Source organism: Mastigoproctus giganteus, chromosome 1 (genome assembly GCF_048544385.1).
Source record: "Mastigoproctus giganteus isolate SK-2022 chromosome 1, ASM4854438v1, whole genome shotgun sequence".
NCBI lineage: Eukaryota > Metazoa > Arthropoda > Arachnida > Uropygi > Thelyphonidae > Mastigoproctus > Mastigoproctus giganteus.
In genome coordinates this window covers 255951076-255977106 of record NC_143575.1, presented here as the reverse complement: position 1 = coordinate 255977106, position 26031 = coordinate 255951076, and the positions used below count along the sequence as shown (strand labels likewise).

Genomic DNA, 26031 nt, shown 5'->3' with positions numbered 1-26031 from the left:
TTCAAAGATAGATGAACTCCTGGACATGGCCAAAAAAACTATGCCTTTGTGGAACATGATTTGGTTAAGAGGCATTCTTCTCTAAGATGTCTGCAGGGTATATTTTTGCAGAAATTTTAACTCCTTATTCACAGAAAGTCAAGTCTGTGGCACCTTCATAGTTTACACCACTGATGCAAGATGACCTTGTTCTGCTTATAATAGGAGCTGTGACTATAAGTTGTTTTGATTGCTTCCTGATTACCTTTAGAGGAACAATAATTAACATCTGCTGGGCTGTCTGCAGAAGGTATACATCCCTAGATCTGGTTTAATTAACCTTGACATAGTTCTGGGTGCTATTCCAGTTTTCATGGATATTACATTTTGTTCATGGAGAGAATTCAACAAATTCAGATTCTAATGTACTTAATGACCTCTGGAGATTGGCTGTGCATAAAGAAGTAGATAGATGCAAACATTTAGAAGTAAGCAAACTAGAAAAAAAATGCACTGTGTGTGTCACTGTATCTTTTAATGGTGCAGTTTAAAAATTGTCTGCTGGTGCTTAATGGTTGGGAAAATGTTAGTCTGTATGACATAAGAGCAAATTAATTCCTACTAATTATTTTAGTATGCATCAGACATTATTCAATATTTGTAATAGTATTTGTGGCAGAACTGTGTGATTATTTTCTGTGATTTTTCACTGTATTCAAACTGTTATCTGTAACTTTTTTACTAATTATTTGTTTTTTTACTTTAAAGAATTAGTTTTAATCCTCTAGAGCAGCGTTATTCAACCGGGGTATGCGAGAGATTAACAAGAAACAAAAATATTTTGGAACAATTGAAACGTATTTTTTACTTAACCATATTCTGTAGTAATTACACTATTGCCATTATTAAGCTAAGTGGTGATTCATCAGAATTGATTTAGCCGATTTTTTACTTAAGCGTGTTTTGTATTGTAGTAAAATATAATAGACATACATATATGGTTGTATAAAAACAAGGACGTGGTTCTTTGGGGGTATGCAAACAAAAAAGGTTGAGAAACACTGCTCTAGAGGGCATGCTTGCTGTATTTTATAAACAAAAAACTCAAAAATTAAAATATCTATTGAAGTGTTTCTCCAGCATAACATCTCTTTCAATGCATCGTTGATTACTTTTTTTAATTGGAGAGATATAGCCATAAAAAAATTCTTTTATGATTCCATGTACAAGCACCATACACCTGCTTTTGTGTTGATATTCCAAAGAATTTTGGTTTCCTTCGTTCTATATCGCTATGCATCAGTGAGATAGTCGGGAAATAATTTTTTTGACTAACAAGACTGCTGTTACTAAAGGGTACCATTTGTTCTTTTTATCCAATATAGTGTCAGAATAAAATTACAACATGCACCATTTTAAAATATTTTTTACCTTTTATCCCAGAAAGGCTGAATGGTGTGTAATGTACGCTATGCATTAGCTACCTTGGGTCGGTGGATAACCCATTCGTTAAAGATCAAGAAATAAAATAAAGTTTTATTAGAATTCTGTAAAAATTATAACAAAATAGTAATAAAACAGTACACTGGAGACTGTTCTTAAAGTGTCCATAAAAGAAAAAGATGTGATTACTTAATTCTCTGTAAGCTTGTGAAATGCTAAGTTTATGGTTCAAGTTTACAAAAGTAAACAGATGTATAAACATGCAACTCCAAGTGAATAAGCTGCTTGCTAGATGAAGATTTAGTTCAGTTTTGATTTTCATTCCGAATTTCAAATTAACGTATCTACATATTGCAAAAATCTATATTGACCCCATGATAAAAAGATTGCTGACCACTAGTGTAACATATGTAGTTGACCATAACTAAGAAGTTGAAATTTTGTGTAACTATAAATATGTATTGACACTTAAATAGTCTTTTAGCTGCATGGTGTGCAGGTATATAAACTGGAAATTTGTGAAATAATGAGCACTTGAACCTGTGTGTAGTGTAATCTGCCTTTAATTTCTTAAAGATTTACAGATTATTCTCAAGCATTTTGTGGTACTTCTTCAGTGAACTCTTGCCGTGCTCTCCTTACAATATCAACAGCCTCATGTAGTGTATAGTATATCTGTAATTGTTTTAGAAATTAAAGGCAGATTACCCTCCATGCAGGTTTAAGTTCTCATTATTTCACCAATTTCCAGATGTATTGACACTTTTTTTATGCTAGTTATTGATATGCATGTTTGGTTATAGTATATAAATTATTTAATTTAAGCATTCATTATGAGTAATGAAATCTAGCTTTGTACCCTACAGAATACAGATATTATACATGTAAATATCACCACAATGTTAAATAACAATAACATGAAAAAGTTCATGTTTCTGTATAAACAGACTTATTTTACCATTAATCATCTGGAGTCATTTATGTGGATAATGAAGTTCCTTACCATAGATTTGATTAGAGAATTATTTCATTGACCTTTAGCTTTCAGTGGGCCCAGCTATCAGAGGCTTTTATCGTGTTAAATTTTATTTAATTGAAGTTTCAGACCTGTAATGGCTAAAACTTGAGGTAGCATCTAATACAGTTTCCCAAATGGTGTTCAGTGGAACCCTGGGGTTCCGTGAGGTAAAATTAAGGGTTCCCCGAAAAAATAAATTTTAAAAAAATTTTACACATTAAAAGTTAAAAATATTGTAGGTACGTTTATATCTGGCGGACAAGACAATATTTTGGTCAGGTCACTTTAACTACACAGCTTGTATACTAAACTGCCTTTGTAATTGTAATCCAGAACCTGCACATTACATCAACTGTATACTGCCGCACCTGCCTACCTACCTAAATACTAGGAAGCGACATACAAATGGCTGTGGTTGGTTACGCTCTGTGTTTGGATCCGTATTTCGCATGGTGTGACGTTTTTTTGTATTTTTATACTAATAACAATAAACAAAGAATTCAAAGGTATTTGACCTTGAACCAAGAAAATTTTTTGTCTGCGCAGTTTTTTTTTTTTTTTATATGCTAATTTAAAATATTTAAGGGGTTCCGTTATGTTGTGCAAAATATAAAAGGGTTCCCTGACTAAATTTAATTGGGAAATGCTGATCTAATAAATTAAATCAATTTAAGATGTCAGCAGTATCAAGAAATATTTTCTACTCTGTCTCACATTCCTCCTTCTCTGAGCATCAAATATTTTTCCAACTTTGCCAATCACAAAAGTTAAATAATTCTTTATTCAAACCTGTGGTATGGTTTGAATTATTTTTATTGTTCAACGTTATCTTTCATTATTGCACTGTTGCCTGTATACTATCAGAAAATAATTTCCCTCAGTTAATGGGACATGTTGAGCTGCTTGTGCACCTAAAACATATACGAGTTGATGTGCACTCTGTGTTGCTTGCTCAGTATGATGCTGTAGGGAGATTTTCTAAACTTTTCTGTGACTGTAGCTGTCGTGGGTACTTTATTTTCAGCCTAAAAGTAAGCAAGATAGTAAAAGAGGGGTGTCATCCCAGCTCCCCAAAAAAAAAAAAATTCTGAGCCACTATGTATTGGCAGATATTGGCTGTAATTTGGGACAAAGATGAAATTATTCTGGAGAGATGAGCTGTGATAGTCTTTCAAACAATGGGACATGTAAAATATTCACCAGGTATCAAGGCATTGACATCATTCAGTGTCTGCATTTGAAGTGTTGGCACACCATTCTTCTGAACTAGTTCCAAATGGCTCTCATCCTTTTGAACCATTCAGAGTTTGTTGAGGAAAAGATACTTCCATTTCAGTGACAAAATCCAAAAGATTGAGTGCAAACAATCAAAAAAATTCTTCTCTGACAATAACCAGACAGTTTTGTGAGGGAAGACACGTATTGAAAGTAGACTGTTGACAATTAATGAGATTCCTTACCACTGATTTTAGTAAAGAATTGTTAATTTCATTGTTTTTTTAATTATAAGGCTTTAAATGGATTGAGTAAACTAAATGCTAATGGCATCCTTATTTCCCTAGTTGTCATAGTTTAGTTAAATGTATTGTGAAGTATATTCTCATGGGCCAAAACATTAAAACCACCTGTCTCCATGGGTGGGTGCATCCCACAGCATGGGTAGTGCCTGTCAGTTTGTCAGTATGAAGCTGTGCAGTGAGGAAGGGAAGGGGAGGCCATGACAGAGTTTGAACAGAGAATAGTTTGCAGTGCTAGGAAGGCAGGGCCAGAAACTGCAGGCATTTCAGATGTTCGAGGGCCACCGTAGTAAAGATGTTGCAGGAATGATCTGAAGGGGGGGGCACACAACCACTCTGTGTGCTGGGACAGGGAGACCAACACTGGTTGACAGTCGAGGTGAGCAGCAGTTGGCACATGCTGTTAAGAATAATAGACAGCTCATGATCCCTCAGTTAATGGCAGACTACAACCAGGGCACATAGAGAAGTGTTTAATGCGACTTGTTTATGCATCCCTGTTGACCGACTGTCATCAACACCTCTGCCTGCATCGGGCATGGGAGCACAGTTCTTAAACATTGGATGACTAGAAAAGAGTCATTTGGTCTGATGAATCAAGGTACTACTAGCTCTATCATGCTGATGAACAGGTGTGTATTTGATGGTGAGCAGGTGAACGGCTACAACCAGACTGCACAGTTGGGCAAAAACAGGCTGGCAGCAGTGGTATCATGGTTTGGGGGGTGGTGTTTTCATGGACATCACTGGGTCCCCTCATCCCCATTGAGCACACCTACCACCAAATCCTACATTGGCATTATTTCAGACTAAGTTTTGTCCATGGTGACCATATATCCAGATGGCACCAGACTCTTAACAAGACAATGCTCCATGTCCAAGTATTTTGTGTGCTTCCCTGGCCACCGAATTCCCTCAACATCAATCCCATCAGACATTTGTGGGAACACAGCATTCATCAGTAGATGCCAGTACCTTCCTCTGTTGCCAAACTGTGGGACCAGCTGATCCATAATACCTGAGAACACCTGCAGTCTTGTGGAGCTGATACCATGCCTGGCACAAGTAGTTATCATGGCAAAAGGTGCCTTGTGCACTGGTAGGTAGATAGTCGTAATGTTTTGACTCATGGGTATATATTCATTTAAAAAAAGTATGTATACTCAGCTAACTTTTATGTCATATCTGTTTATTTGCACTTGTTCTAGAGAAAGGGATGTGAAAGTTTTGAAATATTTAAGGAGACACTAGGTATAAAAGTTTGGAAACCACCAGATTAGACAAATTATTAGAGAAGATGGACAGAAGATGTGGGTAGAGTTGTTTTTTTTTTTTAAATCAATTGCTCCATCAGAGGCAGAATCACTTGTTGTACCAGGCTATACAATATAAAGCAAGACATGAAATAATGAGGGATAACATGTTCTATCAATGATTTGTCGAACATTATCCTGTAGAGATATGGAGATCATAGTCCCACTGTATAAGGCAATTGTAAGACTACATTTGGAATACTGTGTTCAAGTATGTAGACCTCATCTGAAAAAAAGACATTGAGCTTCTTGGAAAGGTCCAAAGATAGGCAGCACACATGGTGAGATCAGCAAAAAGGTGACCATTATAAGAAAAGACTCCGATTATGTGGGCTACAGAGCTTGGCAGCCAGGTTACATGGTTGAGGTTTATAATGCTCTGAGAGGGATTAGTAAAATGAATGAAGGTGGAATTTTCACTGTTATACAGAATAGAACTCAGGAGCATAAATTCAGATTACAGGGGAAGAGGTTTAACTAGATTGTAGGAAGTTTTTCTTTTAGCCAGCGAGTAACTGATTGCTGGAACAGGTTGCCTTCTCAAGTAGTTGAGCTACCCAGTTGACCTTTGAATAAATTCAAAGGTCAACTGGGTAGTTACCTATGTGAGGAGGGAAGCACATAATTTTTATTTTATCTACTCTTTTTTTTTCGGCCAGTGCAGCCAAAAGCCCATGGGTTTCTTGCACTATATGGCTATTATCAAGTATATATCAAGAACAGCTGTATTGCCTAGATGCCACATTTAACCAACAAAATAGGAAAATGTTTGTTCCTGGACATGCCCTGTACACCCACTGAATATGCATAACCTACATTGAAAGCAATTTATAAAGTTGTTTCCGTGCTTGTTTGTGGCAAAGATACCAATAACTTATGTGTGCCTGATGCATTCATTTTATTTCTAGAGCACATAATGAAATAAAAGAATCCACTATTAAAAACTGCTTTGTAAAAGCAGAATTTCTTTTTGCAGCTCTCAAAGAAACGGCCATGGAATCTGCTAACAGTGTGAATATCGTGACCTCCCAACCCCACTGTGAATCTTCATAGCAGACCTAGCATTCTCAGTTTCTGTCACATAGTCTGTTTGTTCAGTGTTTGTACATTAGGTGCATGGAGTTTTCAAACCCCACACAATTTCAGCAATGTTTTGCCTTTTGGCTGCTTGGTCCATACAACTGAAACTGACCTTTCAACAAAAGTATTTTCTTTTGAAGCATTGAAAATTCCAGAAATCTGTGTTAATTATCAAGCAAACAGAAACAATGCAGTATCAAGTTAAGCCTAATCTTGAAAATTATGTGCAAGTGCTAAAGAACAAGAATTTAAGATTTAAAATCACATTCAATTGTTGAATCTTGTGTTTTTTGATTTACATATTGTGTGCTGACAGAGAAAGTTGATCCCAAATAAGGACGGTGATAAAATCATCAAAAAATATGTATAAAGTGCTGTAGAGGGTTTTTTAATATAAAAAATGAATTTTTCACAGTTGTGTTCATAATATATTGAAAATAAAGGTGGCATCATAAAGTGAATAAATTTTAAGATAATAAAATAAGGTAACTTTGTACAAATACTTGCATGATCCTCAGAAAACACTGGAAAATGGTAAAAGATAGCATTAGACTCTGTCACTCCAAGGGTAGAACTGTTCTATATCATCAAATTTCTGTTCAAAAGAGAAAGTGAACTGGCTGAAATTCTCTGCAGTTAAATTAATGGGGAAGAGAGATTCCATCTCATGCAAGTGTACCTGGTTGGTGCAATGAGTTTTCCAAAAGTCACTAAGAAGTTACTAATCTAAAACATACACATGCAGCTAACAGCTGTCACATGTGAGCATTTGTTCCATCAAGGAGCTGATTTTGGAAACAAATTATAGTTCTTGAAGTGTTGAGGGGATAGAGTTGATTATTTCTGGACACTTATTCAAGAAGATGCACACTTTAGGTCCCACAAATGCTGTTTTTTAACCAGAAGGTGCATGTTGCTATTTCCATCAAACATCTGAACTGGATTAATTGGATGGACATCTACAGCAAATGATTTTTACAATTTTTCTGACACCTCATGCAACAATTAATACAGTTACTATGTAACAATTATTATAGCAGCTTGCTTCTCAATGATATGCATACAGTGGTTCTCAAGAAAAGGCATGGCAAACTGTAAAAAGGAATCATTCTACTGCACAATGATGAATAATCCACATATGGTGAATTTGATAGCAACAAAATTGACAATCTTTGGCTGGGAAATGATGGACTGTCCTGTTTGTAAAGCAGATTTAGCATCCCACCCCTCCAAGTGATTATCACTTGTTTGGGCTAGTGAGAAGCACCTGAGAGAACAGGTATTCAAAACAGTGTTCTAAATTGGCTGTACAGTCAGTTTATTTATTTCTATGCTGCTTACACACTGCCTTGCTGCAGCCATGGCAAAAATATGCCACTGTAGAGGGAAGACAATATCTTGAAAAACAGTAATGAATTTGGTGATTTTGGTATATATGTGTGTATTTTTAAAAAATAAAATCCAGATCAACTTTGAACCATCCATTTTACTGAACTGTTTCCAGTATACTAAATTTTTTGGTATACTGGAAACTTTACTTTAAATAAAATAAAAATATTTTACTTGATATTTTAGTTTAAAATCTAAAAATATATAGTATGTCATAAAAGTGAATGAAAAATTTAACTTTTTAAACATTGTTTTTCGGTACTGGTTATATTCAGAGCATCAAAGAAAATGAAGTAAAAATTAGCCTTTTTTTTTTTTCTGTTAGGTTAGAACAGAAATATGCAATGAACTAAATTTTGTGTTCTCCATTTCAGAATCAACACTAACCCATAAATCTCAGAATCAACACTATCCTATAGCAAAAATTAAAATCATGGGTGTATGCAGAAGAAGACAACATAATTATGATGAAACATTAGAAATTTAATGCTCCTTTACATACTAAGGAAGCATTTTAAAAAACATAATGTAGGTCACGAAATGGTAAATTGCATGAACAAGCTAATATATTATATATTCTCCCTCCCCTTTTATTTAATGTTCATGAAATATGATGAAGTGTGCATTACATTGATAATATGCAACTATTAAAATAAAAAGGAAAGAAATAAAGGCAATATAATATAAAATATCTATTAATGATTACTCCAATTGTAGACTAAGTAGGTTAGCATTATAACTATGATTAGATGGTATCATAAAAGCGGCTTTTATTACTTGACAAAGATGACTTAACTACAGAAGTTGTTTTTCATATAAGGAAACTAGAAGACAATAAAGTGAGTAACATGTTCTGACTCCTGGGTCCAAAAATGCTAAATTAATCTTTTAAAATTTTTTAAATTAATACATAATATTTATGAATATCTATTAAATTGATAAGACATTTTAATGACCAAAGATTTTCTCATCTCACTGTGGGAATTTCTTTTTTAACTAATAAAATTGGGATTTGGACAGAACTGGTAAGTTATGGTAGTATTCCCTAAATCGTTCCTTTGTTGGTTTAGAGAAGGTACATTGGATAGAAGAACCACTGCCGGTTTGATAATTATTTGAACAGAGTTATGGTGACATTTTTCTCTTGCATAACATACATTAAAAATGATATATTGCAAATCCTTTTTCATAAACTATTTTTATTTTTTGATTTCTCAATCTGTTAATTGAAAGAGATACTCAGAACACTTGTGAAAAGAAGGAACATTTTTGCCAAGTTGATGTAAACAATTGTATTTCCTTTATTCTGTACTTTTGTCAGTAAATTTGATTTATTTTTCTTAAGTTCTTTTGTCCCCTTATTTTATTTTACTTTTAATGTCTTTTATAGATTGTTGTTAAAAGTGACTGGAAATTGAGAATAAATGTAATAAAGATTACTAAAGATAAATAGTATATTTTAACTTCAGAAATACTAATTTCTCTTTATTTCAGCTTTCAGGCAAAGCTTCCAGACATATTTAAAGACATTCATGAATGTTTTCAAAGCATTGAAGGGAGGCTCAAGGCTGAGCAGTTTAAGGTGAATGTTGTGTTTCTGATCTTAGTACTACAAGGGTTGCCCAGAAAGTAATGCACCATTTTTTTTTAAGTCCCTCAACTGAATATTTTTAAATGTTGTGTGCTACAACACAATCTTAAAATGTGTCTCATTTAAGCCCCTAGTTGCAAAGCAGTCTGTCAGGATAATGCTGTTGTGATGAGTCACCAAAAATGATGTCTGAAAGTGAGGTGCATTTCATACAGAAAGTGATGATTGGGTATGTCATGACAGAAAACTAATCAGTTGGGAACAATCACGAGTGATTAAAGAATCACTATTATTCACTGAATTAGGCAAGTGACAGCATTAGAAGGACTAGCAGAGCTCCATGACCTGTTACATTCACTGCTCTGCAACATCTTCCACTCCAGCAATGTCTCAGTGACACTATTTGTGAGAATCGACTCATCACAAACAGAACAGCAAACACTTATTATTAATCAGCAAGAAAGTGTCTACGCAATTATTGTGTGCAAGGCTTCACATGATGCCTGAGGCAGTAGCACAAAACTTTGCACAAAGATATTTATTCAGATTTTTTGACTCATTATGAAACTGATAAAGAAGCCTTTGTTACAGAAGATAACTCCTGGCTTATAGCCATGAAGGGTATTGTGTGTGACATCTGTCTTTTGTATGCAATAAAGAGTTCTTATAATCCAAGTGATTCACCATTTTCAGCCAGAGACAAAAAGGCAGTCCATGAAGTGGTGTTGCCTGACCTTTCCATGAATGAAAAAGTTTAAGACAACTTCCTCAGCTAGCAAGATTATGATTGTTGTTTTTGGACTGGGGGGAGATTAAAAGGTGATTTTTGTGTATATGATGTTGTGAAGGAAGATCAACTTCCAAGCCTGCATCTAAATGTTCCAGAAAATCAAGTGTCCATTGAGTTTATAGTTGCAAACATCCTGCAGAAGTATGATGACTTGGGAACAAATCACAAAACTTATTGAGTTGTGCTGCCCGAACTACCCTCTAGTTCAGATCTTGCTTCTTTTAATTTCCATCTGTTCTGAAGGATACAGTTTACAGTGTTCGGTTTGAGGATAACGATTTGTGAAATTAAGGTATATATACATGCACAAGATATGAACTGATACCAGGAAAGGCATACGTACCCTTGCTTCTTGTTGCATGAGATTATAGAAGTGGATAGAGAATATGTAGGAAAAGAACATGTAGAAAATACACAACTTACATTATGTTTCACATTTTTTGGATAAATTTTGAGAAAAAAATTGGTGCATTACTTTATGAGCAAGCCTTTGTTTAAACTTTTTATATCATTGCTAATGATTTTAGAACCACTTTATTTGTAGAAATTGACTTCTTGTCTTCTAGTATACACTTTTCTCTTAAAAGTAATATTACCATATACTACCAAAAATAACTCCCAGAAAATTGTATAGTTCTGTAGCTTCAGTTTGTACATAGCCAAGAACAAATTAGGTTTGCTACAGAAAGGATCAATCTTGTATTGTGAAACACATTACCACTGTACCAAACAAAAACAGACACAGCCACATAGATATGTTCATGTGCTTTACAAATAAAGAGCAGCAAATATCTCCTTCAAGTGCATTGCCTTTTATTTGATATGCATTCGCAATACTAAGGCGACTTGCAGAATTAGTTATGCTCATAGGAGCATAACCGAAGCATTTACTGTAGTAGATATACTAGAGTTATTGTACAGCAGAGTAATTTCCTTCAAAAGGTTTGTATGACAAAGGTTGGTAGGGTAGTTAATGACAGGATTTGGGAGTAGTTTACTCCAATGAGATCAGAATAATTTAGGAAGGTGGGCTGAATAGTGGAAACTGAGGTTTAACATTGATAAATGCAAAGTACTGCATTTGGTCAGCAATAATCACAGAATAACATACCAGTTGGGCAGTACCTCGTTCAGAGTAATAGGGTAATTGTATAATTGAAGTTCTTTGAATGGTTAGATAGGCTGCTAGGATTGCCAGTAGGGTTCTTTCAATGATATGCAGGGATTTTATCATCATGGACAAGGAGATTGATTATCTCTTGTATAAGTCAGTGGTTAGACTTATACAAGACTGGAGCATGGAGACTTATACAAGACTCCATGCTGAGTGTTGCATACAGGTATGGAAGCCTCATTTTAGGAAGGATATGGATGTTAGAATGTGTGCAGAAAAGAGCAACAGGGTTAGTTGGGCAAAAGTACTCTAACCTTTTTCGGTAATAGTGGCATTATTTGCTACTACCTACTACTAAGAAATACCAGTAAAGTCGGGAAATTGGAAAGGGATGCGAGTCAGAGAATAGGAAGGTGGTACCTAGTGAGATGGAATATTTTATTAGGAGAACTAAGAACAGGAAACAGCAATTGCTAATGTTTGTGATCACGAATGTTAACAGTGTAACTGATATGTGACCAAATCCACATTATAAGAAATCTGATGGCTGTTTACCTTCTGTATACAAGTACACAGTGCAGCAATTGGAAAACAAGACTGGTTCTTAAAAAAATAATGACCTTATGTATGAGTAAACAACTTTGGTTTATTTGAAGTTAATTAACGCACAATTAATTTATAAATGCACAGATCTTCTGGAATCATTCAGAGCATCGGTCACTGGTAATGATATCCTGCACTTTTTCTGTAATGATATCCTGCACGTTTTGCTGGGCCCAGATATTTGTCATCTTCCAGTGATTCTCTTCTGTGGGCAAAACATTTATGCCACTTGAACACACATACATCAAACCAACAGTTCTTTCCATACACTTACTTCATTTGAAACATTCCTGTGGCACTTTTGCAAAGTAAAACACAAAACTTAATGTTTGCTCTTTGTTCCACTGACCTTGACTGCGCACTAAAGGAACAATCATTCTTTCATTTCATGTTTACTTCTAGTAGATGGTAGCACCTTCACCCATTTCATAACATCAGTCCTATTTTCCAGTTGCGGCACTGTGTATATCGGCGTCTCCGTAGCCAGGTGGGAAGGAGCAGCAGTGCGTAGTACACGCTTCTTGATTAGACCGGGGTTCGAGCCCGTCACCACCAAATACGGAGGATGCGGAAAGGTCAGGGAATGACCACCGCATATCCCGGAGCAATATGGCCAATAATGCTCCTAAAAACCAAATAACTAACAAACAAACAACTGTGTATATCTTGCAAAGATATACAAACCTCTTGCATTGTAATATCATTAACAGACGTTCATCCTTTCCATTCTCCATACATTCATAATTTCTTCACACGTTGCCATTTATTAATTTAAGTAACAATTTTATCTGCAGAATAAGTGACTGTTATAAATGGTAACACTGTTTTTTTCTTTGTGGGTGGGGGAAATGGAGAGAATAGCAAAAGTGGCTATCAGGGTGATTAAGGGCCTGAATGTGAAACTCATCATAGAGTGTCATCTATTAAAACGTTTAATGTTATCAATACATTCGCTGACATTAATACATATGAGGTGTGGCAATAAAGTTCCTGGACTGGTGCTGTTGTAGTTCAAACTTCCTCCTACAGATGGTGGTACATAGATTGTTTAGTAGGCTGATAGCTTGCAAGTAACAACCAGTTTCATTAGTAGAGTTAACATTCCATGTCACGATTTTGCTTTAAAGTGGGAAAAACAACAACAGAAACATATCAAATGTTAAAAACTATTTATGATGAAACATTGTCTCATACCACTGTGTTTGAATGAAATAAGCGGTTCAAAGATTGGTGTGAGGATGTTAGCAATGACATATGAAGTGGGCGTCTGTCGACCTCTCGAAATGAGGACAGAGGTTACAAAAGTTCAGGAAAATGTGGCAAGAGATCATCCTTTGACCTTCAGAATGATGGCTGATGAGTTGGATATGAATAAGGAGAGAATTTGTCAACTTATAAATAAATATTTAGGGAAAAAGAAAAGTATGCAAAATTTGTGCCACACAGCCTCACGGATGAGCAGAAGCAACAAAGAGTATCATCACACAAGGACTTGTAGACTTGTCCAGACACTCCTAATTTACTTTAATGCATTGTAACAGGAGGTGAGTGTTGGGTATTTCAGTACAATCCAGAGACAGAGTATCAGAGCATGCAGTAGACTTGCAAATCATCACCAAAAAGTTTCATTTACAGAAGCCAAGGATGAAGACAATGCTGCTCGAATTTTTTTGACAGATGGTATAATGGCACCTTTACTGACTCTTTTTGAACAGTGTAATAAGTGCATTCAATCAAGTGGTGATTACTTTGAATACATATAAAACCATTTTCTGCTCCTTCACTTTGTGTTCTTTGCATTGCACTAGTCCAGGACCTTTATTGCCACATATATGCATAAAATTCATGCCAAGATGCACACAGGGTCATTCTTAAGTGGTCAATAAATGAGTGCTATAAAAGTAAAGCCATGTGAATAACTGCTCAATATTGGCACACTAAATGAACTCTAAACTATTGCAGCATTGCTCAATATGTGTGTATGGGGTTTGTTTTTTTTTTTTTTTTTTTTTTTTTCTTCTTAACCATGTGCCACAAAGACTTGTGTATAGTTTTATTTTGTTCTTTGCATTTATTGAGGTTAATCCATGTACGTGGAATAAACTTTTGAAAATTCAAAAGTTTATTCCACGTACATAAACTAACCTCAGCAAGTAAAACTGCATGCCATATCTGTGTAACAGTTTTTTTGCCATTAAAATTGGATTCATGATTTTTTAAACTGCTTACAGTTAAAATAATGGTTAAATCATAATTGATTAAAATTATTAAATATTAATTGAAATTGTGATTATTTATTTTATATTAGCAAAGAGTAATGGGTTGCTTTCGAGCATGGGAAGATTGGGCTATTTATCCTAGTGACTTCCTTATTAAACTCCAGAATATTTTCTTAGGACTTGTGCCATCTGCCAATGTGGTGAGTTGTTTTTAAAAAAATTAGTATTCTCTTATAAAAATTTAATTTAACTTGATATACATATTACTTTACAAATAATAGAACCTTGTTACTACAAGGTTGGATGACTTCATACCATAATGATGTCCTATATGCATCATAGCTGGATATCACATTCAAGAACATTACATAGATTCTCTCTGTGGAATTGGATTCTTATGACAGTGGAGGTAATGGAAAATACTATAATTCACTTTCACTGTTATCATCCTAAAAGAATTCATTGTTAGCTTAAAAAAAAGGGTATACGATGATCTAATATACATGGATTTCCATAATTATTGGTGGTATTTATTGACACTTTATCTGCCATGAATGGTGAGTTTGCATGACAGGTAAAATACCAGGACCTGTGCATTTGAAAGTTATTACATAACTGCAGAGCTGTGACTGAGGAAAGACTGTATTCAAGGTTTATAAATTTAAAGTAAACCTTTCTGTGGTGTGATTCAGCCTTCAGTGCTCTTAGATTATGATAAAAAAAAATAGTAATGATTCAATTAAAGCCTCGAGCAGTGTGTTTTGAATGAGAAACAAATTGGTCTCATTCTGTAAGAATGAGCTGTGATCTTGTTAGGTACCAAAGGTCACATGGTTTTTCTGAAATGAGGAAAAGTTATTGCACTTCTTAGCCACCAGCTTAGCAGATCCTCTGTAGAGCTGACCCAAATATATTGTCTCAGACTGCTGCTTCATAAAAGATCCATGATTGGAATGTCACCTCGTGGATTTCTTACCAAGCAACAATCTGAGGCATGCATAGCCACACTTTTTTTTCTCCGCTATATATAGTTGTCCATTTTATGATGGCAGTCAGTAGTGCATGAGAAGTAAAGGGAAGGAACGGAAAGTGGAAGGTCAAAGTCCTGGGAGATGTACAATATTGATTTTTTGTTCAGACGAGAGAATTCTGTACTTGAACTGGATGATACCTTATATTTTAATTAAAAGTGGGAACGTACTTCTTTGGCTGTTTAAACACATATGACATTGAGGCAGATGTGGCAGCACTTAATTCCTCAGTCAACCAATAAAACTGAAGACCCTTCACACCTCTTTAATTTTATTGGTTGCTCAGAGCAATGAATGCTCCCATTCTTCTTTTGTTTCGCAAGTATGAATGCAGCCTTTAGCCTAAGTGTAGCCACCCCTAAAGGCACACCCTTTATGAGGATGGATTTGTTCTCCTGGCTGTATTTTATTTAAGATTTATTAGTGTTTAATTTACATAGTTTATATACATGCCTATATGATTTGTAAGGGGGGGCACCCTACCTTGAACTAATTCTCACTTACACAGGAATACAAGGAATGTAACCCTTGAGACCCTTCTGTATATACAAGGTGTGGTAAAAGTTTGGGAACTAACTTTCTACATTATCTTGAAATTTCAGAAGCATTATATCAAGTTGACTTATTCTGTTACATGTTTGATGACTCATTTTGACACGGTAACACATGAATATCCCATTTAACAGCAGTCAGTCTGGATTGGCATACATTGAATAAAATATTTTATATATTTTGTCACATTTTAAAATGAATGATTTTCCTGAGCTGTGAATATGCATCGAATTATGTATAAATTAATTAAAAACAGCATTCAGAGAAGATGCTGTGTGTTTATGTGTTCACTGGTTTGGAAGAGAGAGCAGGAATTACAGAAGCCAGTTCAGAACAGTGCCCATGGAAGTATCTATAGAAAAGGCATGCAGCAGAAATAGAATGTCTGTGAGTCAGAGAGTGGAGAGACTGTTAGAGATGAGTCATTAATTAAGCTAACTGCCCTCTTTTAAATGGAACCTAGAAGCCTGAGATGTTTTTGGGGCGCCACCCCAGATATGCGAACAATATTTTGTGGTAGGTAGGATTTGCGAATTGTACAGAGTGGACAGCTGTTTGGAAGAAAAGCAATTCTGAGAGCGAAAGAGGAAACCCAGTTTTTTAGATGCGAAGGAAGCATTATTTGTGATGTACTTGTGCCAAGAGAGATTAGAAGTCAGGGTTATCCAAAATAAAGATATGTGATCTTGTCTAGAAATATGAATGTCATCGAAGATAAGCATAGGAGCAGAAGAATCCCTTTTGTGAGATATAAGACAGGAGTGAGTTTTAGAAGGATTGAAATCAACTAAGTTAGCTTTGGCCCACTGGAGATCAGCATCTAAGAAATTGGTAGTGATATTCGAGAAGGTTAAGCTGTTTGTGCAGGGCAAGGTTTCTCAAACTGGAAAATGGAATGCAATATACTATCATCAGCAAAACTATGGATAAGATTTCCAGTCAATGGAAGAAGGTCATTAATATACAAGAGGAATAGACTAGGAAAAGGAACTGAACGTTGGGGGACATCAGGATTAATGGAGAAATTAGACAGGCAGCCATCTACCATTATCCACAGTGAGAAGTCAGAGAGAAAACTGAATACCCAGAACTAGTTGGATATGAGAAAATTTTCAAACAGAAGGGGAAATACCATTGGAACAAGAAAGTGTAAAAGAGCAATTACAGAACAGGAGTAAGCTCAGGAGCTAGGTTTTGAAAACAAGTGAAGGAATACCATCAGGATTTGGTGCTTTCTTGGCATCAAGACTGTTAAAAATTCTTCTGATGTCCGTTTGATGGAAGGCAGCATTGAATGGAATGTCGTGTACTGGGAATGGTAGAAGTTGGTTTACCAAGATAATCGATACAACAGTTAGAAGAAAAGTAGGATGCTAGCAAGTTGGCTTTATCTTTAGCAGAGGTGGGAGTACAGATGAGCAAAAGTTACGGCCAATAGCTTTGGCAAGAGACCAGAATGCTTCATTGCCATCTGGGCATGAAGCAAGTTTTCTACTTTTAGCCTGCTCAAACTCTAGTTTGGGTTGATTAATAACTGATTTACAAAACAGGATACTAATGAGCGTGTGTGCCCTTCCAATGCCAATTTATAGAAATGGCTGATGCAATTACTGTCTGATGCAATACCTTTGCTTTGCAACAAACAAAATTACTGTAATCAAACAATATCTTATATGTTTCACAACAAATGTTAATTTTTTTAAAGTGATGCAGTTTTTATTGTCTGCCACTGTAAGTGGAAATGGACATCATTCAGATTAGAACTGAGACCACATGTATTTGTGAAATGAACAAAGTGATTGGGAGGTTGAGAGTTTTTTTCACACAGTTTGTTCTATTAGTTTAATTATTCTTAATGTATTCAGTAGTAAGAAAAGGTGGGGTGGACATGTTATGTGAAGTAATGATTTTGGATATGGTGTACACAGGTGTGAACCAATCTACAATTCCCCCACTCCCCCACACACAAACTACTTGGACTCCCACTAATCAGTCTGTCAGAATAGAGGCAGCAATATTGCACACTAGCTGATCTGGATACCTCCTAGAGAGTTACCAATAGGTTCATTTCGTTGGACTATTTGTTAGCCTGCAAACAGTGTTTTAGAGCTGTACCCTTGAAACATAAGAAAGGTTGTATCTCACCATGATGCCCATCATAACCTCAAAGGACATCAGTCACGTTGCAGGATGGAAGAGATGAGGGTGTCCCGGAGCTTTGCTCTGGAGTCTAAACATAGGGCTCACCAGTTGATGAGAGTCACCTCACCTACCACCCATTATTGCCTGGTAACAGAGAAGACCAGCATTCCTCTGTGTGGTGTTGGATGCTGCATCTCGACCCCTGCTTAGATTGGTTCACACCTGTGTGGTATGAACTATGAAATATGGCACCTAGTATACCTCTAGGTGTCATATTTCATAGTTCACATATTTCGGGACTTGCACATGAGGGTTATACTCGGGATTACTAACAACCCCACCATCGTAAAAGTGAAAGTAGAGGATTTGGTTGTCGTCAAATGACCAGACTTGGCTGAAAGTTGGTCCACTTGACTCAAGTGTCACCTATATATCAGTTCCATCAGCATTTTAGACTCCCAGATAGCAAGTCCAGCTTATCATACCTGAGAGAATGTCTGTGACAGCCTCAAGGACCAAAGAATTGTTTGAAGACGTTTCTGTGATATGCAAGGTTTAAAGAGAGCTGCTTGTTCATTGAAGATGATTACCATTCTTGCCACCCTGAAACTTCCAAATCCAATGATTCATTACTTGTGTTTATGATCTGATGAGGAGAGATCGACATTTAACTATCCAGTAAGTTTCTAGTGAAACTGCTGTTTCTTATGGGACATTTCAATCAAATTTAACACAAAACTTAGGAATGCAATGCATTTCAGCCAAGTTTGTACCTTGCATCTGCACTGCTGATTGTGGAAAATACTGCATTGTGAGTGTGACTATGACCCAGAAACAAAGGGCCTGCCCTCTTGATAGAAGACTCTCCTTTCTCCAGGGCTTAACATATTAAAATAAACAAAACAATCTTGATTAAATGTGAAGATTGTGTTTATCATGTTTTTTGATTCGCAGTGCATTATTCATTATCAGTTTGTCCTGCATGCTCAGACAGTGAACTGAAAATATTATAAAACCTTTTAATGGCAATTGTGCAACACTATTCAGAGAAAAATGACAAGAAAGTGGGCTTCAGAGAATTGCCATTTGCATTATGAAAGTATTCTCGCAAAGCATATCATCACATCCCTCTCTGCTATACTCACTAGATCAACTCCTCCCTTCCAAGTTTAAAATCTGCTGACTAGGGAACTTAATTCAGAACAACACAGGAACTGTTAACAGTTCCATACAAAAGAGGTTTATCGAGAATGCTGTAGAAGCATTGGAATCAGTGTGTGTGTATTGTCAAGGAGACTACTTCAAAACTCCACCTGAATAGCCAGTATGCTTTGTGATTTTCCAAATACAGTAGGGCCCTGCTTTTTGGCATTTGGCTAGTACGGTGGTTTTCAAGGGGTCTGGCCAAAATCCCGACAGTATCTACTATATTGTAAAAATATATGAATATAATTCTATATATTTATTAGTTTTTTAGTAAGTAAAAATTTACCTTATTAGATTAATTTTGTATAGAAAGAATATAAAAAATAAAAATTTTAACAACAGATGCCTCTTTAATTTTAAGATCATGTTTTCTGTTACAAAAACAAACAGTTTTAAAATACAATCAGCAAATAAAAATGACTTAATTAATTTTACTTTATTATATTGCATTTAATTGGTAATTTTTCAAGTCGAATTTTGGTATTTATAGGTACAGCATTGAAATGCTAAAGATAAAAATATTTCGGAATTTGAAAATTTAGAGTAATGTATTTTGGCTGCTGTGTAACATTTGCCATAGATATCATTAGCATAACTGAAACTGTAATTATACAGATAACAAATTATTAGCTGTACTTTCACGAATTTCTTTGACAAGTACATTAGGCATGACCATGGGTGCCGGCAGGATATTTTGATAAGGGGTAAGAGGAAAAACTATCCCTGAAAAAAATATCCCATTTTCTTCTTATTATTATAATACGTAAGATTATTTCCCTGATTAATATCCCCCGGAAAAAATATCCCATTTTCTTCTTATTATTATAATACGTAAACATTTGATTATAATTTTTTGCAAATTTTAATCTGTGATTTTGATATCATTATTAAACTGTGATTATTGTCAGTAATGTGGTTTTGTGAACTGATTGTATTGTGTGTGTGTGTGTGTGTGTGTGTGTGTGTGTGTGTGTGTGTGTGTGTGTGTGTGTGTGTGTGTGTGTGTGTGTTCATTAATATGACATAAAATATGAACATTATCATATACTGTTGACATAAAATATGAACATTATCATATACTGTCTGCAATGTATATGTTCCATGTGTTCAAATAAACTTTTAATGTTTTTAGTGGCTGTTTTGATTACATGAAAAACATTTTTTATTGCAAAAACAGTTCTGAGCTATAGACTAACTTGGTATTTTTTTTTTTAAATACAATCGGTATGTCGGGATTTTGGGCGGCACCAGTTTTCAAGTATATCCATGTTCATTATATGTGGTGTCTGTTTCACTTTTTCGGCATGAGGTGCTCTGCAGCCGAGTCCGAGAAGGGCATCGGGCGACATTTTATTGTTGGTGATTCAGCCTGTTTACAGCATATGATAGTGTAAACATGTTATTAGGCTTTTATATGCATTCACAAGTTTAAAAAAAAACTATGTTTCACTTTTATGCAATTTTTGCTTTTCTGCCGGGGTCTGGAACCTAGCCCGCCATATGCATGGGGCCCTACTGTATTAGTTCAGTCTCTGAGCATGTCAGTCACACTTCATTTATACACTAGTGTTCGAAGAAAGTGCATCACCCCTTAAAATTGTAATTGTCGTCCAGATAACATAAGTATATGGCAATATTTCTTACAGATTGCATCAGCTGTTACTTTGAGCTATATAAGCACGCTCTGCAAGAGCTGCAGTCATTCCTTGCTTGTGTCAGGATGGCAAGTTACGTGCAGTTGACGCCACAAAGAAAGAATGCTATTATTGCTTTACTTGAGGAATGATGTTCTTCCCGTCATATTGCTTATAGAATGTCTTGTAATCAGTCGACAGTGAGTAGATTTCTTTCCAAACTCAAGAATTATTGGTTCTGCTGATAGCAAAAAAGGAACTAGTCACAAATGAGTCTATGCCAAAACAGAACTGTGTTTTGAAGCACTTATGCCTTAAAAACCATAAAGCTTCTTCGTCTGGGGTGAAAAGAGAATGGGAAGAACATACAGGAGTGGTAGCAAATGCAGTAACAGTCAGAAGACGCCTCTTCAAAAATGGACTTGTAGCCCGTCGTCCTAAGAAGAAGCCACTCTTCAAACAAAAAATTAAAAATGCCCGATTAATTTGGTGTAAGGAGCTGTCAAATGGACCCCCAAGCAGTGGAAGTCAGTTATTTTCTAGGGTGAGAAGAAATTCAACCTGCATGGCTCTGATGGATAACAAACGATTCGCCATAGATGTGGTGAAGAAGACCATCCAGACTGTATGGTGTCTACAGTGAAATTCCCTACCAGCCAAATGATATGGGGGTGCATTTCGTATCGCAGAGTAGGTCACCTGCAGTTTATAAAAGGTTCTGTCTGACTGCCAAAGGATACCTGGCTATATTGGAAGGCAAATTGCTGCCAACCATTAGAGACCATTTCAACCTGTCATGTAACTGCATCTTTCAGAATGACTCTGCTTTGTTATCGGTCGAAAACTATAAGTAGGCACTTCTGTAGTTACTTTAGCTTCATTTCTGCATTAGAGGTTTGACAGTAATGTGTTTACATTTGTTACAGGTGAAAAAATGGTTGGAAGAACAATCCATTACAACTCTTAGCTGGCCAGGAAACAGCCCGGACCTGAATCCTATAGAGGACTGTTGGCTTCATGTGGAATCTGCAGTTGCCAGAAAGAAACCAAAGACCCTTTGTGAACTTCAGGAAGCCATAATTCATGTTTGGAACCACAAACTATCAGTTGATTATCTTCAGAAATTTATCTTGTCAATGCCGATGGTGTGCTGCTGTCACAGGGCCAGAGGCGGTTCAACTAAACATTAGTTTGCACCTGGTGAACTTTTCATTTTGTTTTCCATTTAAAATGATAAACTGAAGCAAATTGAGGGCTTCTGATAACATTTCAGATATAATTGTCGTGTTTACCAAAACTGTTGTATAAAGGTTGCAAATACTCATTTTGGAATATTTTGAGAGCACCTCTCAAATATTACTTAGCTTCACCTTAACTATTAATAAATATCTTTTGTTTATATTTCTATTTGTGATGCTAGTCATTAATGTAACATACCATTGCAAAAAAGGGTTAGAAATGTGAAATTCCTAGATGATGCACTTTCTTTGAACACCAGAGTGTGTATATATATATATATTTTTTTTTTTTTTTTTTTTATTTCATAAATGCCTCTTGGCTTAATTGGAATGTGTTCAAAAGAAACCTTGTTCGTTTAATGTTATGTCATTTTAAGCTTTTTTTTTTTTTTTTTTTTTTCAATTATATAAAAAATTTTGTTTTTTTCTCTCTTGGTGTTTTTTATGTGCAAACAAGTAGTGTATAAATTTTTTTATTATTTTTTTTAATCCCTTCCCACCTATAAATCACAGAAAATTGAAGAGGAAGAAATAAATGACGTTGATGGAATCCCAATGTCTGAAAAGGAAATAGAACCACCTGAAGACATTGACGGTATGCCTTTGCCAACTGATGAAGTTGATCTAGATGGATACCCTTTCCAAGAATATAAGGATGACTTAGATGGCGTGCCAAGTATGTTTTTCCTATCTCTTTTACACTATACGTTACATCACACATACATCATGTATGTGTGATGTATCGTATAAAAAAAATTACTTTTAGAATTAAATTACAACTCATTATATGGAGAATGCATCCCAGTTCTGAATACGTTAGATTATTCGGGACAGTTAGACACAACACAAATTGCTTATAAGGGTACTTTGATTTGTTTTTATACTGAAAGGCATGCATAACAAAAACATCAGGTAATACCTTGGGACATGAAGGTGCTTCAATTATTTCTTGCATTCCTTTTTGCACTTATTAAGCACAAAAAAGAACACATTAAGACTGTTTTAATAGATTAAGACTATTTAAATTGATTATATTACATTTTATGATTTCAAAAAATATTTGTTTTCAGTGTCTGAAGATATAGATGGCCAACCACTAGAATTAGAAACCATTCCTAAATCTCCAGAACAGAAGTCAAAATTTGTTCCTTCTAAGTGGGAAACTGTAGATCCAGAAACTGTTGAAGCTCAAGGTTAGTTGTTTTCTGTTTTAACAAACTGCATTTTTGTAATGCTTAAAGTTTAGGATTCATTAACAGTAGTCAAAAAAGAAAACTTCTGTAACATTTGAAACTTTTTTTTTTTTTTTTTACTTCTCTTTGAAAGTTTGTTTTTATATATTTTAACAGCTATAACAACATCAAAATGGGATTTACTAGATCAACAGACCGAACAGGAGCAAGAAGAGGAAGATATAGATGGGCAGTAAGTTTCAGATATTATACAGGTAACCCTCGTATAACACTGTAGTTAGGTTCCTATAAAATATTGTGTTGTGCAAAACCGTGTTATATGGCACTAAGAAAAAGTACAAAAAGGGGGGGTTACGTTCCAAAAGCTAACAAAAATACACTATTTCTTTAACAAAACTAACAAAAATACACCATTCTAGATTTTGTGTATCTTCTGCTCTTTAAAATATCAGTAATCTGGGGTTGTTTTCTTTTGTTTGATGGTGCCTCCATAGCCAGGTGGGAAGGAGCAGCAGTGCATAGCACACGCTTCTTGATTGGACCGGCGTTCGAGCCCGTCACCACCAAATACGTAGGATGTGGAAAGGTCAGGGAATGACCACCGCATATCCCAGAGCAATATGGCCTTAGTTGCTAATGCTCCTAAAAACCAAATAACAAACAAACTTTTGTTTGATAAATATTTGTGAATTTCATCGTACGGAACAGAGAATTTTTGAAGCTCCCTTTTGAAATTTGGGCTCCTTTCATTCAAGAATCTACATTGAAAAAATAAGACTCTAATTTCTTGGCTAACTTTATGCCTTCCTGTATGCTTTTTAGTGTAAAATTTGGAAGTTTAGAATTTTCATCTGCCGCTATCATCCTCTGAATTGATTTAGTTTTACCTCCGATGCCATTTCCACAAATTCCGCTTCGCCAGCCTCTTTTTCTACCAGTAATTCTCGAACGTCTTCAGTAATCGTATCTTTTTTTTTTTTTAGGAGCATCAGTGACTAAAGCCATGTTACTCTGTGTATATTATCTATAAATTGCATGTGTCCTGAGGTCAATTCTGTTTTGCTGAAAGAAAACCCAAGTTTCAGGGAGAAAAAACCATGCACCTTCGCCTCAACCTGACTAACTCAGCCACGTTGTGAAAAAGACCCATAAAAATTCCTCCCATCATCGATGGGATTCGAACTTAGGTCTTTTCCACCCAGTGTGGGGAGGAGGGCGATTCTATCAGTTGTGCTACCCACGAGGGCTTCAGTAGTCATATGATCAAAACCTTCCCCTCCTACTGATGTAGCAAGTTCTACTATCTCACCAATTCCGTTTTCTGCTGGGTCGACCATATTTCCTGAATGAACTGAACTGATTCTGGCCATACATTTTCCAACGTGCACCTGTTGACAGTTTTACTTCTTTCAGCGATAAAGCTATGATTCTGATACAGTCCACAATTGAGAAATGTTTCCATGCTTCCATTACTTCAATAGATTCGGAATCAATTTTTCCAAAATCCATTGTAATGATTTTCTGATGTAATTAGTTTTAAAGGTGGATATAATGCCTTGATCTAATGGCTGAATGAAAGAAGTTGTATTAATCTAGTACAACTGTGGTGGTAGTAGGAACATAACTTCAACATTGAATGACTTAAATCTTTTGGGTGGCCTGGTGTGCTATCCAATAGTAATAAAACTTTGAAATCTAGATTTTTCCACAAGTTTAGGAATTTCTCGATAATTTTTTTTGACTAGCGAGTCAACAGCGGGGATATTCAAAAAGAGTGGAAATGTTGAAAAATTGCATCCAACATAATAGCAGGGTTTCCTCCACACAAAAGCTCAAAAATACACTGTTATGCGAGGTTTATCAATTTTCTCTAACCATGTTAGAACGAAACCGTATTATATAAGTATCGTGTCGTGTGAGGAGTGCCACAATTTATCAAATGTGTTAGAGCGAAAACCGTGTTGTAGAAGGCAGCACGGTTACACAGTACAGGCAACTCCCGTATAGCACGGTACGTGTTATACGGGGTTTGCCTGTACCTATAATACAAGATACTTCATATTGAATTAGCTAATTAAAAATTAATATATAATATATTATATAAATTTATTTTAACCTTACAGTAGCACACCATCATGTAAAATACATTTGCTCACATGCCATTTGTTAGACTCATGAATGTTTTTAATCTCAAAATATAATTTTCAGAATTTTATCTTATTCCTTGTTGTTTGAAATTTCTGTTTTCTTCTGTTACGATTTCACTCAATACTCTCGCTGCAGCAGCATTCCTTCATTACTGTCATTAATCAACCTACCAACCTTAGACATTAACCCTGATATGCTTTCATCAATATCATTGATAAATATAGAAAACAAAAATGGGCTCATTACCAAACCCCGTAGGATTTAACTAATGACATTAGTCAGTAGCGTAGCTACCCTTTTTCGGGTAGCTATGCTACCCGAAAAAGGGTCCAAACATTAGTCCACGAAGAGCAGTGCCCATTGATAACCACTCTCTGTCTGTTACTATTCAACCATCCCTTTATCCAAAATAGTGACTTCCTTGATGCCACACTTCTCCAATTTGTACAGTGGTCTTTTATGTACAAAAGTATCAAAAGCTTTCCTGAAATCCAATTGTATGATATCAAAATTATTTTTTGCATCCAGTTCCTTTGTCACTGCATCATAACATCTAGTCATATTGGTCAGACAAGATCTCCCCTTACACAAACCAGTGACACTGTTATTTTCCCTGTAACAGAAGTTAGCTCATAAGTCTGTAATTACTCATGTCACCCTTTGTGAACTGGGAATAAGTTTGCACATCTATAGCCCACAGGAACTTCCCCTGAATCCAAAGCTGCTGCTTTCAATTATGACTAAGACTTTGCTTAATTCCCTTGCTGCTTCCCTTAATATAATTAGATACATCCCATCTCGCCAGGTGCTCTTTTTTTTTTGTTTAACTTC

The 26031-nt window shown here is 35.6% G+C and overlaps 1 protein-coding gene across 2 annotated transcripts in view; it reads left to right on the top strand.

The window, feature by feature from the left end:
* LOC150091801 (U2 snRNP-associated SURP motif-containing protein) overlaps positions 1-26031 on the top strand; it is a 333597-nt gene that overhangs the window by 284134 nt on the left and 23432 nt on the right. For both annotated transcript variants that reach the window (XM_090385786.1, XM_090385781.1), the window contains exons 16-20: positions 9234-9321; positions 14146-14256; positions 22373-22535; positions 22930-23052; positions 23209-23284. In XM_090385786.1, the coding sequence (XP_090241912.1) occupies positions 9234-9321; positions 14146-14256; positions 22373-22535; positions 22930-23052; positions 23209-23284 (561 nt within the window). The remainder of the gene's footprint in view (positions 1-9233; positions 9322-14145; positions 14257-22372; positions 22536-22929; positions 23053-23208; positions 23285-26031) is intronic.